Genomic DNA, 14,020 nt, shown 5'->3' on the forward strand with positions numbered 1-14,020 from the left:
GACGAGGCCCATGGGAATCCGAGGTCCAGATTCCCTGCCCTGTCATCGGCTAGCTGAACGCATTCGCGGGCGGCTCTGCAGAAATAAAGTTAATTTCTTTCGCGATTTGCATGGGCTTTGTGTTTGGGAGGAAGTGTTGACATTAGTAGGAGGAAACCGAATGCGGCTCCCACGTTTGTCCGTGACCAAGCGTGGGCTCGGGGCTGATGTGTGAATAGGGGTACAGTTCCAGTGAGCGCTGCCGTCTTAGCATGACAACAGAAGGGGTGGACTGCACTCGCCCCTCTGTAAGGGCAGACTGTGACACGGCGCCCGGCCCTCTCTGCTTGTGAGAGTGCCACTTCATTGTGACCAGTTGCTGCAGAGGGACAAAACCCTGAGAGGCGGCACAGCTGGAAGTGGCAGGAAGCTTTCGTACTTGATGCTTGGTTTGTTCAGATATTTTTCTGAACTATGTCTTGCACGACCCGGTTTTCTCACTTCCCAGTCTTTTCTGGAGGGATTCAAGAGGCCGTAATAACTAATTAATAGGTCAATATATCAAGATTTGCCTATTTGCATTTCAATAATACTTCTGTGAGCAAGCACATGTTGTTATTGAGTATTATCTAATCGTGTTATTTAGTCTTAAATGCAGAGGTGGGTAGTAACGAGTTACATTTACTCCGTTACATTTACTTGAGTAAGTTTTGGGAAATTTTGTACTTTTAGGAGTAGTTTTGAATCACTATACTTTTTACTTTTACTTGAGTAGATTTGTGAAGAAGAAACTGTTACTCTTACTCTGCTACATTAGGCTACGTTGAGCTGTTACTTTTCTTTTATCCCTTTTATCCACGTACGCGTCAATCTCATGACATCACTGAGTGATTCTTTGCGAAAAATGTTTGTTTTTGCATGTTTTGTCACATTTACACAGACTCAAACATACACAGAGATTCTATGAGTTCATGTTTGTTCTAGTTCTGCTGGTTAAAAAAGAAAAGTACAAAGGCTTGAAATTTAGTTTTACTTGTGCTTAATTTATTTTTTTATTCTGTTATTATTTTATTTATTTTATTATTTATTGTTAAGAAGATATACCATGAATGGAATAAATGAAATGAAATATGAAATATGAAATTTATTAAAGTACTTGAATTTACTCTAAGATTATTTTAATTTAAGCTATTTTTTATTTTTTATTAATTTTATTTTATTTTATTATTTTATTGATTTAATTTGCCTGAAGATGATTATTTTGTACTTTTGTCTGTTTGAATGGTTGTGTTAAAAAAATAAATCAGACGTTACTCAACAGTTACTCAGTACTTGAGTAGTTTTTTCACCAAGTACTTTTTTACTTTTACTCAAGTAATAATTTGGATGACTACTTTTTACTTCTACTTGAGTCATATTATTCTGAAGTAACAGTACTTTTACTTGGGTACAATTTTTGGCTACTCTACCCACCTCTGCTTAAATGCTTGTTTTATACTGCTCCTTTATCATGCATTCGAAGTAACAGTACTATATGACCTAAACTAAAGTCTTCAACTGACATTTGAACGATCATTGTCATATTTTCAATTTGGCAATGTGGGTGACTCTGGTTTGTGACGAACTGTCATCTTTAATCTTTACTTTGGGATGTTTTCAGGCAGCCAGCAGGTGAGGGAGCTTTCCCGGGCGATGTGACTTAACTGCGACACAAATTTGGCTCAGCAATCTTCCTCCAGCTCGCGTTTAGTTTCCTTATTAAGGACAAGGCACCAATTTATCCTCATGCCACTGCTGAATCACTTTGTCGCTTTATCGTCCTCTCATTCTCTAACAAACACCAGCAACAGCAGAACGCACACGCTGCTCGTGCACGCGGCTAGGTAAGCGTATAGCAATAGTACGGCGCTCTCATTTGCATTGCAATGCCATTCTCTGGCTGTGAGGTGTAATGCTGCAACGGTTGACAACAAGTTTATCTGAGCACAAAGAAAGTTGAGGAGGATAGAGTACCTTCTCTGTCTCCTCCTTTTTCTGGCTTTAGTGTATGTGCTTTTAAACTCCCTGTGGAGTACGAGTAAGCATGATGTCGCCCAGCCCCGCCTGACATGACGGAGTGGCAAAGCCATTATTTATACCCCATGGTAAAACCGGCGGTAAACACTTCCTATCATCTTGTAGTTACTGTTTTAGCACTGTGCCTTTCTTAGTCCCTGTTCTTTTCCTGTCAGCCTTTGTCATCCTCTCCCATCTTCTTTTTTTTTCTTTATACAGAAGGTGTTTATTTTTACTAAAATTTGTTGTAAATTGCTATAACCGAGCGTACTAGGCAGTCTTGGCTCGGCCTCGCTTGGAAACAGGATCTCAGCTCTCAGTGGGACTAACTAAGTTAAATAAAAAAAATACAAAGGTTGAGCTGCTTGTCAGTATTCATTAATAGTAGCGGATATTGGATTCTATGCAGACACATTACTGTAGACTTTCAAGCATGGTAGATTGTGAAGACTATTGGCTGAGGTGAAGAGAATCAATAACGGGGTTTACAACTTAGACACTGGTAGGCATCATCGTTACACAGCGAAGCCCTCTCACCTGCCGTTATCGACCTAGCTCGGTGTACATGGCATGTCTGGTGATGTCATACTGCATGGTGGCTGTGTGTTTGTGTGTGTCTGGTTTGTAAACGCAGAGCAAACAGAACCCGTCTGGGTCACGCGGTAATGTGCTGCGTTGTGAATGGCCCTATCTATGATGTCCGTGTTTGAATAAATCACTTGTGGTGGCGTGTTACAAAATGCAGCGTGGTGATAAGTTGGAGCTGCCGTGTCTGATGCTGCTCAAGTCTCGGTTGCTCCTGTGTCGCGCTGATAAGCGCAGCGCAGGCCGAAGTGGCTGAACACTTTCCTGCTCATAGTTTACCCCCTCGCCGATATGGATGTGAGTTCTTAAGAACAATGTTCAGCCAACAGGCCGCGAGCACGGAAACACCTGTCACACGGAGACCTTGATGTCTGCACCCAAACCCACACGCCTTTCTTTGATCAACACCTGCAACTAACATTGATACAAAAATGGGGCTAATGAGAAAAATAACGGAAGAGTAATAATAATATTAATATTATTAATAATCATAATCATACTCATAACAATAAGAGTGGTGATGAAGGAAGTATTTAGCTTATTTAATCAAATGACAGTGAAAGTACAAATACTATAACAGAAAACCTAAAAAAAACATTTTTTACCAAGTGTTATCAGAAGAAATGCAGATTAATTAAACCCAGGAGCCCCTGGTACAGGGGGCCATGTTATTTAAGAACATAATAAATATCAGAGTAAAGGTTGTTTTTTTCTGTTTCCTGTCTTCCGACAGTTATATTAATATATACGACATCTTTGAAGGTGAAAATACTGAAGATGTATTTACTTTGAACGATTTTACATGGTATATATATATATATATATATATATATATATATATATATATATATATATATATATATATAAAAGATATCAGGAATTTTTTTTTAAAGAAAGAAATGGAAGATATAATCTATTTTGGATGTTGGCTCAGTATTTCTATTTTTCGCTGAAATATTGGACCTTTAACTTTTATTGGAATGAAACCACCAAAAAAACAAAGATTAAATCTAGATTTAGTGGAGCTGAAACATAAAATAAGATCCCACCACATAACACTTTTTGTTTATTTGAGTTTTTGTTAAAAGTTGAAAGTGGTGGTTTGGTTAAATCCTTAATGATGTGATGTGATTCCTCAAATATTCAACATCTAATCTCAAAATCTTCATCTTAGAATTAGCTTGTAACTCTAGCTGAACAATAGATTTGATTTTAAGAAAAAATAGATTTTTGTTGGTTTGTTTTTCTATGGAGTGAGGTGGAAGTATACAGAACAGCAAAGTGAAAGTACTCTGAATACCAGCTTCTCCAAATCATACCTGAGCACGATACTTGAGTAAACTCACTAGAAAATGACTTTCTTTTTCCCCTTCAAGCTCTTCATCCTACACTGACTGCACACAGTTTTAGTGTGTCTTTGTGTCTTCGCATCTTCCTCGGTCTGTATTTGTGAACTGCACACAGAGCTGGGAGAAAAACGCGTCTCCATTCTGCCGGGCTCCTCGTCTGCCTGGCAATAAAGCTCACTTTGACACTTTGATACAGTTGATCGCAATGCAGCTACTGTATCCAGAGTTATAGAGTCATTACTTAATTTCTGCTAAAAGGTTTATCAAAAATGTTTCATGGTTACTGGGTCCATTTCATTTTTACTGTAAACTTTTAACAAGAATCAAAATCAATCCGGCTCCATATATTACCCGTGAGAGGTGTTTTAAAGAGTTTCATACTGACGGTGTGCAGGCAAAAACTCCGAAAAGAGTCTATAAAAAGAGCCTGATATCTGCGGCTCTGATAGGGACGTGATGGATATGGCCTGTTGGAGGCGGTGAAAGTGGACTGAAACTAAAGGGGATGTGAATGAAAGAGAGAAGGACAGCGCCAGTGATCATCGTTAGACTTGCCCAGCACTCCTCCACCTGCACCCTGCCTTCCTTTACATTACCATTATTAAAAAGGAGAGGACTGTCTTAATAAAGTCTATTAATCACAGCGGGGGAGTCAGTTCATCGGCTCGCCCTCTCGTGGGGGGCTCTAATCAATCAAGCTCGCCGCTAATGTATTCATGGGAGATGTAAGAACGGACTTGTCTGACACTGTTCCAAGGAGGAAGAATTTATTAAGTCTCCTTTAGCAACCAGCCACTTCTGAGTCATGAATGCACCCCCACCTATATACCCCACCCTTGTTCCTCGCTGCCTGGTACCGTGGATAAAAAGGGCCTTCATAATGTATTAAGTCTGTACAAATATTGGAAGTGTTCAAAATATGCCCCCTCATTAACAGTGATGAGTGAAAGCCGGAGTATTGGCATTTGTCAGATACGCTCGGAGTGTAAAGGCACTGTCGTACAAGGCCTCTGCTGTGTTGGGTGATGTCGAGACATCACTCTCTTGCGAACCTCTCAAAAGCAGGAGAAAATGTGTCTTATTAGTTCACATGAGGCGGCAAAATTCTGTGCTACACCGCTGACTAATGTACAAAGCTGAGAAAGCACAGGGCTGATGGTTTGCCGGGCCCCTGACGGTGGCGTGTGAGTGGAGAGGGTGTGGGGGGGGACGGGCATGAGGCCGGTAAAACCCTGCAGCTGTTAGAAGCGCCAATGAGGCCCAGTCTCTTTCCTTTTTTTGGGGTAATTTTCTTTCTTTTTCTTCAAAATCCACCCTTTTGCTCATCTCCACAGTAAATGTTTTATAGGGATATTGATGGGGTGAAGAGATGATGCAATACCCCCCCCCCCTCCTCTCGAAACTTTTAAAAGATTCTTCTAAGACCTCTATAAAGACAATGCTCCTACAATTTGCTTTTAAACAGATTTTGAAAGCATATTCACAAATGTTCGTGCAAAAAAAAAAAAAAAAGAAAGGTTAAGAACACACTCGCACTGAAGCTAAAACATGTTTTATAGAGGAGGGGGCATTAAAAAAATCCTCGCTGCCTTTGCTTTGTCCTGAGGAGGAACTGAAAGAAGGCTGTACGAGGCTTCAAAGCTGCATTTCCATAATTGCCCTGTAACTCGGGCCTGTAGGAAGGATCTGAAAGGAGCTGGGAAAAGCACAATCTTTCAGCTGGGTGAACGGCAAAAGCCCCCATTGCCTATCCCCTGGCCTGCCGCCCCATCGCCCCCTTCCCCACTTGTTGCCTTTCGGATGCAGTGAAAGAATTCCTCTCCCTAACCTCCATCAACAAAAGGCATGAAATCAGCGGCCTCCCTCCCTCTCGCCGTGGCCCGGGAGAATGTCACTCCTCCTGGGCCTTTTGTCCTTCGCTCAACTTCAGGAACCACAACAAACCATCTCGCTCTGCTCCCTGGCTATTCTTTAACGCGTTACTGGTGCACTTTCACTTACATTCTTAGTAATGAATGCACCATAAAACATGCGGGAGACAAAGATGTCACACATCGTTGGAAAGGGTGAACTCTCGCCCTCCACTCTCCCTTCGTTTGGACCTGCTGCCGTAACAAGTCGCTGTGGGGTGCCGCGGCGTGCAGGACGGCGTATGTACCTGTACCTACTTTTAAGAGCAAGCTAAAGACTCAGCTCTTTAAGGAGCACTTCGGCATCTAGTAAGATGCATGCACTCCTGACAAGATGGTGTCTTCTTAGACGTAGCTTTCTTATCTAATGAAAAAACAAAGATATATATATTCTAGCACTGGCATGGCAGCACCTGTGTCCAACTGGACTCTCACCAGTCTGACTTATCCAACTGTACCCTCCTATGTGATTTTTGTGCTTGTGTTGTTCTGTCAGATGTAAGTCGCTTTGGATAAAAGCCTCTGCTAAATGACAGTAGTAGTATGACGGTATTTTTCTGCGTGGAGCATGTGCTCTGGAGAGTGGAGTCCAGTTCCTCCTCGCGGTCCAGTACCATGGAAGCCGGGTGCTTGTAAAAGGGCGACGGCTATTTAGGCCCGGGCGAGCGCTGGGTGGGGGGCGCGGCCGACAGTGGCTCATAAAAGGATTAGTCCGCTGCACAAAGACAGTGGGCCACTTCTAAGCCTGACTAGGTCCACAAAGGAGGTGACATTTGTCTGTCTCGGTGGCAGAAGGGGGTGTGGCACCGCGGTCCAGGCTGGAGGGTGGGGGGGGGGCACTGTCGCTGGGGCCAGAATGACAGAAGGGGTGGATGAGGTGAAAACACAAGAGTGACCCTCTTTATTAGCAGCTGCCTCCTCTTTCACGGGGCACCTCTGGCCCCCTCCAAAGGGCTTCTCCAGTGTTTATTTACTCCATGGTTTCTCCCCATTCACACAAGGTCCTCTGATGGCTCCATCGCTCAGACCCTTTCAGCCGCCCGGTGCTGCCGTCCACCTTTCCCCCAGATCAATGAACGCTTTCCAAAGACAGATTAGATTTCCTTTTAATGATTCCATCTTTCTGGGACTTTTCCCCCGTCTAAATAGCTGTTCAACAGTGCATCGCCTTTTTTCCGCCCTGTGTAGGTACGTAGAGTAGTGAGGCCCGAAGCAGGCAGTCAACGCTGCTCAAGACAATGTTTGCAACCTGAAAAGATGGCAAAAAATGAAATGAAGTCCAATTTTTACCCCCTCTGGCTTTGGACCCTTAGTTCTGAAAAAGAAAAATCCAAGATGATACATTTTCCTCTTTTTTGCACTTTAAGCTATTCTCATGTAACTTGGTACAGTTGTAGTCAAGGAGTAGCTGAATCCAGGCAGTGGTGTCTTTATAATTATATGCATTGCTATCATGGTGTTTTCCACTGTGCAAACTAAAAAAAACATTAGACGAGAATAAAAATGTCATTTTTTTTCTTTGGTTTATCACAATTTGCTCAGGCATGTGAACATTCACAATTTTTCTAACACTGGAAATACATGCTCGGAGGTCTTAGCTATCCACTGAGACCAAGATTATGCATATTGTCCTTATAATTGTGGAGATATTGTTGGTTTAATTTGGATACGCCTGTTCAGGTGAAATTCACCTCCAAAATCCCTAAGGGTGAACAGGTTAACTTCTTTGCTTTTTTTCTCTTGAAAAGTACATTTCAGGACAGTTTAAGTGCTGCAGTGCTGCAGCCTGCTCTGCAAACTATAAACATTTACCACACCAGGTACTGCAGAAATAAGAGGAGTTGCTGTTTATTATTCCTCATTAGCAAAGAGAACATCCACTTAACCTGTGGAGAAATTAGTTACACAGCATTCACCCCTCAGCAAATGGATCGTGCACAGCTCTGCACAAACTGTAAGCACTAGCAAGCAGTTTGCTCGTTGTGGACGGCAGCAGGTCGGACACTGCAGAAACAAAGTAACCATGCCTGCTTATGTTGCTGTAAGAGGCATTTTAATCCTTAATTTCATGCACTGATCAGAGGAGAGGCCCTGAGCACTCGACATGATCACCGGCCCTTTAGTAGCATTTCAAGTGAATCAAGGTGGGGGGGTTGTTGTGGGCCCCTCAGGAGAAAACATCCTGCGAGCTGCAAGGAAGAGGGTCAGGAAATGTACATCCTTATGGTTCTTATGGCAGGTCAATGGTTCAATGGTCCTAGTTCCCCACCCCCTCCCTCCATCATCATCATTTATTTTATATATCCATAAATAACGCTTAGAATCGGTGAAATTTTTCATGTTATTTTAGGATACATGTCTGATTGAGCAGGATTTAGCCTTCTTTCATGATATAACTGTTACTATCATATATTGATTGATTTATTTTGCAAGTGTTTTGTAATTCAACTTCACTAATAGTACGCAATTATCAATATTTGAGTCCACTTAAGAAATTGAAGTAGGCAAGTATCTACTAAAAAAAAAAGAAAGAATTAAAATGGGCGATTAGATCAGTCAGCTGGCTGATGCCACTTATGAATATGCATCTGGCGGTTACATGGGGCTCTCACGGAAGATAATTGATTGGACAGGAAGGCGACATGGTGAGAGCGGCTCCAAAAGGCTCCGCAGCCTTTCGCTCGGCTGAGTTGGGGTTTGTTAAAAGCACCTACTGAAATGAGAGAGGATCCAGGATCCGGGCCTGGCGAATCAGTGCTTCTCACTGCGCCCCCGCTGCCCTGAATGGGAGACATGGACAGATATTGTCCTGTTGACCAGCTGAGTACAGGAATGCCAAACAGACCGCACGCCTCAGGAGATTTTTTAAATAGAATTCTGCAAATGTAAAACTACGTGAAGGGAGAACAAATGTTTTAAATTACATTATATAGTCTAGACCCATAAATAAATGGTAATAGTCTGACTCTTAAAACAAGCTGGTTCAAAATAGGAATTTCCATTACTTTCATGTCGCCGTGATTTTTATAATTTCTGCAAGGATTTTTTTTTTCTTTTCTCCTTCCTGCACTTTCATTTCCAAATGTTTCATTTAATCTTATTTGCTTTACAAAAGAGTTTGGACAAAAATGAGTGAATGCGCTTTCATGGCGTACCTCAGAAGTTATTCAACGACCAAGTTTAATAAGACAAAAGTTAAAATATTATTTTGATAAGCGATCTAATGTTGAGTTTAAAAATAAAATGAATAAACTCTAAATTTGATCTATTTATAGGATAGCAGTTTGCTTTTTGAACTTTTCGGTTAGCTGTGACTTCAACTGAAAATGTGGCTTTGACTTGCTTTTATTTGTATTTATTTATTTATTTTAAGTATCCTTGCTCTTGAACGTTTGAGGAAGAATTTTATTAATTTTAAAAATAAAATAATATTTTTTACATGCTTCACTGTGAAATTTATGCCGGGTTTTTGAAAAGTTAAAACGAGCGCTCTTGTCTGATGTGGCACCGTTTGAGTAAAATACAACAGCAACACAAAGATTCGCAGAAAAAAAAAGGAAATAAAAATAAAAGAGCCATCGACTTGTGACATATTTATAAATGCAAAATGTTACTATCGAATTTCACATCACAGCTGGGGGATAAATGAAGCGAGGGCCAGAGGGGAGGAAGGATGTGTGTGAGGAACGTGTGTGTCTGTGCAGCCGAGCATCGCCGACCGCGTGTGTCTGTAGAGGGAGCTCCAACACTAAGTTTACATAAACTTCCTCTGATAAGGGCTCGCACATGCAAATGATCACATCACGGGAAAACAGAATAAATGATGTTATTATTAGTTATACAGCCACTATATATTACAATTACAGCACAGAGCGGAGTGGCTGAGGAATATGCATGATATATGTGAGGAACAAAAGCATTACAAATTGAGCAAGATGAGATGTGGGAGCTGTGCTGCAAAGCCTAAATCCATCTTCAGAATCGACTGAACCATTCTCACCGTGTCCCAACGATGCTTAAGAGTCATTCATTACCTAAGTCTCCTTTTAAAGCAAAATTTTAGAGGAAAATTAATGGAAGAATTATTCGTTTTAATGCGTCCGCTACGCCTCTATAGGGATAATCCCACAACATTAATTTCCAAATGTATGCCGCAGCGCTGGCTAATTAGCCTTAAGTCCCTCCACTATAAAAGTGTGATAAATCCTTCTCGAATATTTACTTATCACTGCCACGGAGGAGGAAGTCTGTGCCCCAGGCTGTCCACTATAAAACATATAGAAAAAAAATCCAAAGCAATGCACTTAGAACTAAAGCGCATAATAATACCCATCTGTCAAAATACTCCGACCAAAAACATCCAAAATAAAAAATAACATATTTTTTTCGTTAATGTTGCAGCAATTCATTTATTAGCCAAAATATAGACTTTCTTGTACAATTTGGTTCACAAGTATGTACATATTCTTAACTTTATATACAAAACATTTTAACATCAAATCCTCACAGACTTACAAAAAAAAATAAAAAGAAGGAAAGAAACTCACAGACTACAAGTTCATACATTATTACATTAGCAATTTTACACAGGACATGCGTACAATGTAAGTAGGATATACAGAGATGTACTACTCTTATTTTACATTCCATATTCGAGTTCAAATGAAAAAGAAATGAAAAGGATGAAGTGAGAGGAGAAAGCCGAGAGAACCATCGCTGCTTCTATTTGGTTCTGAGGCCTGAAATGAAATACACAGGGGTGAAAAATAAATATAAATTAAAAAGAAAATAATAATTATAATAATAATAATAATAATGATAAAACAAATGTGGTGGTGGGAGGAACCCCGCTAATAACTGCCTCACGTAGAACAAAAAAAAAACACAAAGTGATGTGAAAGTGACAGTTTTCTCTGAAAAACAAGCCTGAAAGTGAAATTGCATTGAGCTCATTTGCATGACCAAACAAGTGAGTGTAACACAGGCCTTCACGAAATACACAAACGCTCACACACTGGGGAGGGAAATAAAAAATCTTAGAATCAAAGATAATTTGGGTAAATGCGAATTTTAAGAAAGAAAAAAAAAGAAAACATGATATGGCATCCAAATGAAATATTCCCCAGCTTTCACTGACAGCCTCGCTGTCTGGAAGATGGATGGAAAGCGGATTTGAACAACTTCTCTGCATCCAAGGCACTGCATCGCTCTGAAACTGCGTCAACTAAGTTCAAATAGGACATTTGAAATTTTAACAATCGAACCCAGTAATGGGTTTAAATGAATTTTACGTTGTTTACGGACTGGGGGATTCAGGTAAAACCTTAAATACAAACATCTGAGCATCATACGGATTTATCAACAACAAATTAGAGAAAAATAAAAAAATAAAAAACATGGAGCATAAAAATCAAGAAGAGATTTCACCAATTTCAACACTTTCTTTGTTTTCATTAAATTGTTTTGAATATATATAAAGAGAGAGATATTTATATTTTTTTCTAATTCAGTTGGACATTTTTTTAAAAGCAGTCACACACACACACACACACACACACACACACATCATACACACACTGTCTTATTTTAGCTGTAACACTGTTCATCTGTGTGGCCATGAGAGGGGGGGGAAACAAAAAAAAAAACAAATAATCCATGAGGCAAAAGATGGCAAAAGGAGGTTTATAAAATAAAAGAAATGAGTGACGGACGATGACATTTTGCGTGATGTTTTCTGCATGCGCGTCTCAGTGTCGGGGACATGTACCTGTGACTGTGTCTGAGCTGTGGCTCTTGTCGTCCGTGTGCCTGCTGCTGCTGTACAGCGCCTGCAGGCCCGTGGCGGTGGCCTGGCTGGCCAGTCCCTGCAGGTAGTGGTTAGAGTTCAGTAAAGCCAGCTGGTGCGCCGAAAACGCCCGGTTCGTCCAGTTCTGCATTTTCCCGACCGGGCAGGAGGAGATGAGTCTGTGTGGGCCGATGATGGCCTGCTGCTGCTGCTGCGCGGCGGCCGCGCCGGGCGCACCGGCCGCGGCTGCCGGTGCGCCCGGCACCGCGCCGCCGCCACCGCCGTGCGTCTTGCGCGGGTTGTCGGGGGCCGTGGCCGTCTCTGCCAAAGACCAGATCTTTGGCTTCTGTGGGGGGGCGGGGTTGCTCTCCGACGGCGGCGAGCTGGCCGGGACCGGGTTGTTGAGGTTGAGGCTCGGCTGGTGCTGGTGCTGGTGGCTGTGGAAGTGTCCCCCCCCTCTCTCTTTACCCTCCTTCCCCTGCTGCACAGCCTTCAGAAACCTCTGCTCCGGCCCTTGTAAATCCTCATAGCCGTCCGAAATCTCGGAGTCACTCCTCCCGTCCAGTTTCAGGTCCGAATGCAGGTCGTCCTGCTCGTCCAAGTCGTCCTTATTCTCAATATTCTCCGTGTCGATGTTCTCCAGGTCGATCTCCTCCTCGTCGTCCCTCTTGTCGCCCTCCTCCTCGCCCTCGTGGTCGCTGGTGTAAACGTTCCCCTCTTCGTCGGTGCGGTTCCGAGGGGTCCAGGTCATCTTGTTCTCCTTCTTTAGCCGCCTCCTGGCGTTGGCGAACCAGGTGGACACCTGCGTGAGCGTCATCTTGGTGATGATGGCCAGCATGATCTTCTCGCCCTTGGTGGGGTAGGGGTTCTTGCGGTGCTCGCTGAGCCAGGCCTTCAGGGTGCTGGTGCTCTCCCGGGTGGCGTTCTTGGGTCTGGACGGGTCACCGAACTGGTACTGGCCGTAGGGGTAGAAGGCCGGGTGGTGGTGGGCGAAGCCCGGGTGCTGCACGCCAGGACTGTCCTTCAGCTCATACTGGGCTCCCTGCAAACATACAATAGTAGGCACATACTTAGATCAGAAACCAGAGCCATGATGACACACTTTATTTGGACTTCTTCGAAGAACATCATGCCCTATATGAGTGACATGCTCATTTTAAATAATAAAACAACTGTTATTAAACTTTCAACACATAGTTTCAGGTGTGTTTTTAATCCTAGCTGAATTAAAAACACATCTTCTACTTTGACATATTTACCATTTCCATCTATTTTTAAACCATTAGGAAAATGTGTCTGATTTTTACAGTCATGTTTCTGCCAGCTTCAGGAAACGGTGTGCTAAAATCAGGCGTGTTAATGCGTCACTTTTTAACTATTTTTAACTCCTTTTTCTCCGACGTTTGAACTGCAAAGTTCAGGTCGGCGCTCTAGAAAAAGTTTGAGCTGAAAACGCACCGATATAGTTCTGCTTACAGGCGTGTGTGGGGGTGGAGGGGGGTGTTGAGGGGGGGATTTCTGCTGCAAAAAAGTTGCTGGAAAACTCAGGAGAGAGAGAAAAGGGGAACTCACCAGCTGGTTGAAGATGGAAATGTCGTTGGTGTAGGGCAGGAAGGCGCCGTAGCCCTGCGCCGCGGCGGCGAACGGGGCTCCGTACATGGAGGAGAGGACGTTGGAGAGCGCGCCGGACGGGCTCAGCTCCGGCCCGCCGCGCGCACTGCCGGAGATCCCCTGGCGCTCCGGCGGGTATATCGGTCGGATGTACTGATATCCCAGCTGAGGGAACGACATGGTGGCGGAAAAAACGCGCGGAAAGTCTGCTGCAGCCTCACACAAAGCAATGGAATTGCCTCGATATCCACTTTTACAATGTGAGCATGTGAGCAACAAAAGGTGCGAGCTCGGGGAAAGTCTATATTTCCTCGGGAACGGCCAGTGTAAGCGATCCGGGTGCGCCCCTTATTTCTCCCTCTTCTTCTCCTTTCCACCCTCACTTCCCTATTGATCTGGATGGACTAAGGTCAGGTCCTTACAGATTGCTTTAGATTATTGGGACTCCCTTGCTCAGATTGACATTTCTAGTCGTTTAGAAGCCCCTCCTATTTCTCAAATCTCACCCCTCTAGTACAAACCACACACCAAACAGCGCTCTCTCTCTCCCTCCCTCTCCCTGCTCTCCCTCCCACCTTCCCTCCCTCCTTCTCTCCCTCAGATAAGTGCGCTGACGTCGCCTGCTCTTATTTGAATGGGGCTTCAAATCTCATTTTTTATGGCTCGCGCAGCCTACTTCATAAGGTAAATGTGACGACTTTTGTTTTAATTCCAACATTTTAGCCAAATAAACATCAGTCGGAGAA

General features: G+C 43.0%; 1 protein-coding gene across 1 annotated transcript; it reads right to left on the reverse strand.

Annotated features, from left to right (window-relative positions):
- Positions 1–11,510: 11,510 nt before the first annotated feature.
- irx3a (iroquois homeobox 3a) lies at positions 11,511–13,742 on the reverse strand. The gene is made up of 2 exons (XM_061745911.1): positions 13,236–13,742; positions 11,511–12,705 (listed from the first exon to the last, which is right to left on the reverse strand). Exons 1-2 carry the CDS (start codon positions 13,452–13,454, stop codon positions 11,626–11,628), a joined length of 1,299 nt encoding a protein of 432 aa, XP_061601895.1. The 5' UTR covers positions 13,455–13,742; the 3' UTR covers positions 11,511–11,625.
- Between the last annotated feature and the right edge of the window lie 278 nt (positions 13,743–14,020).

This window comes from Cololabis saira, chromosome 2, assembly GCF_033807715.1.
Source record: "Cololabis saira isolate AMF1-May2022 chromosome 2, fColSai1.1, whole genome shotgun sequence".
Lineage (NCBI taxonomy): Eukaryota > Metazoa > Chordata > Actinopteri > Beloniformes > Belonidae > Cololabis > Cololabis saira.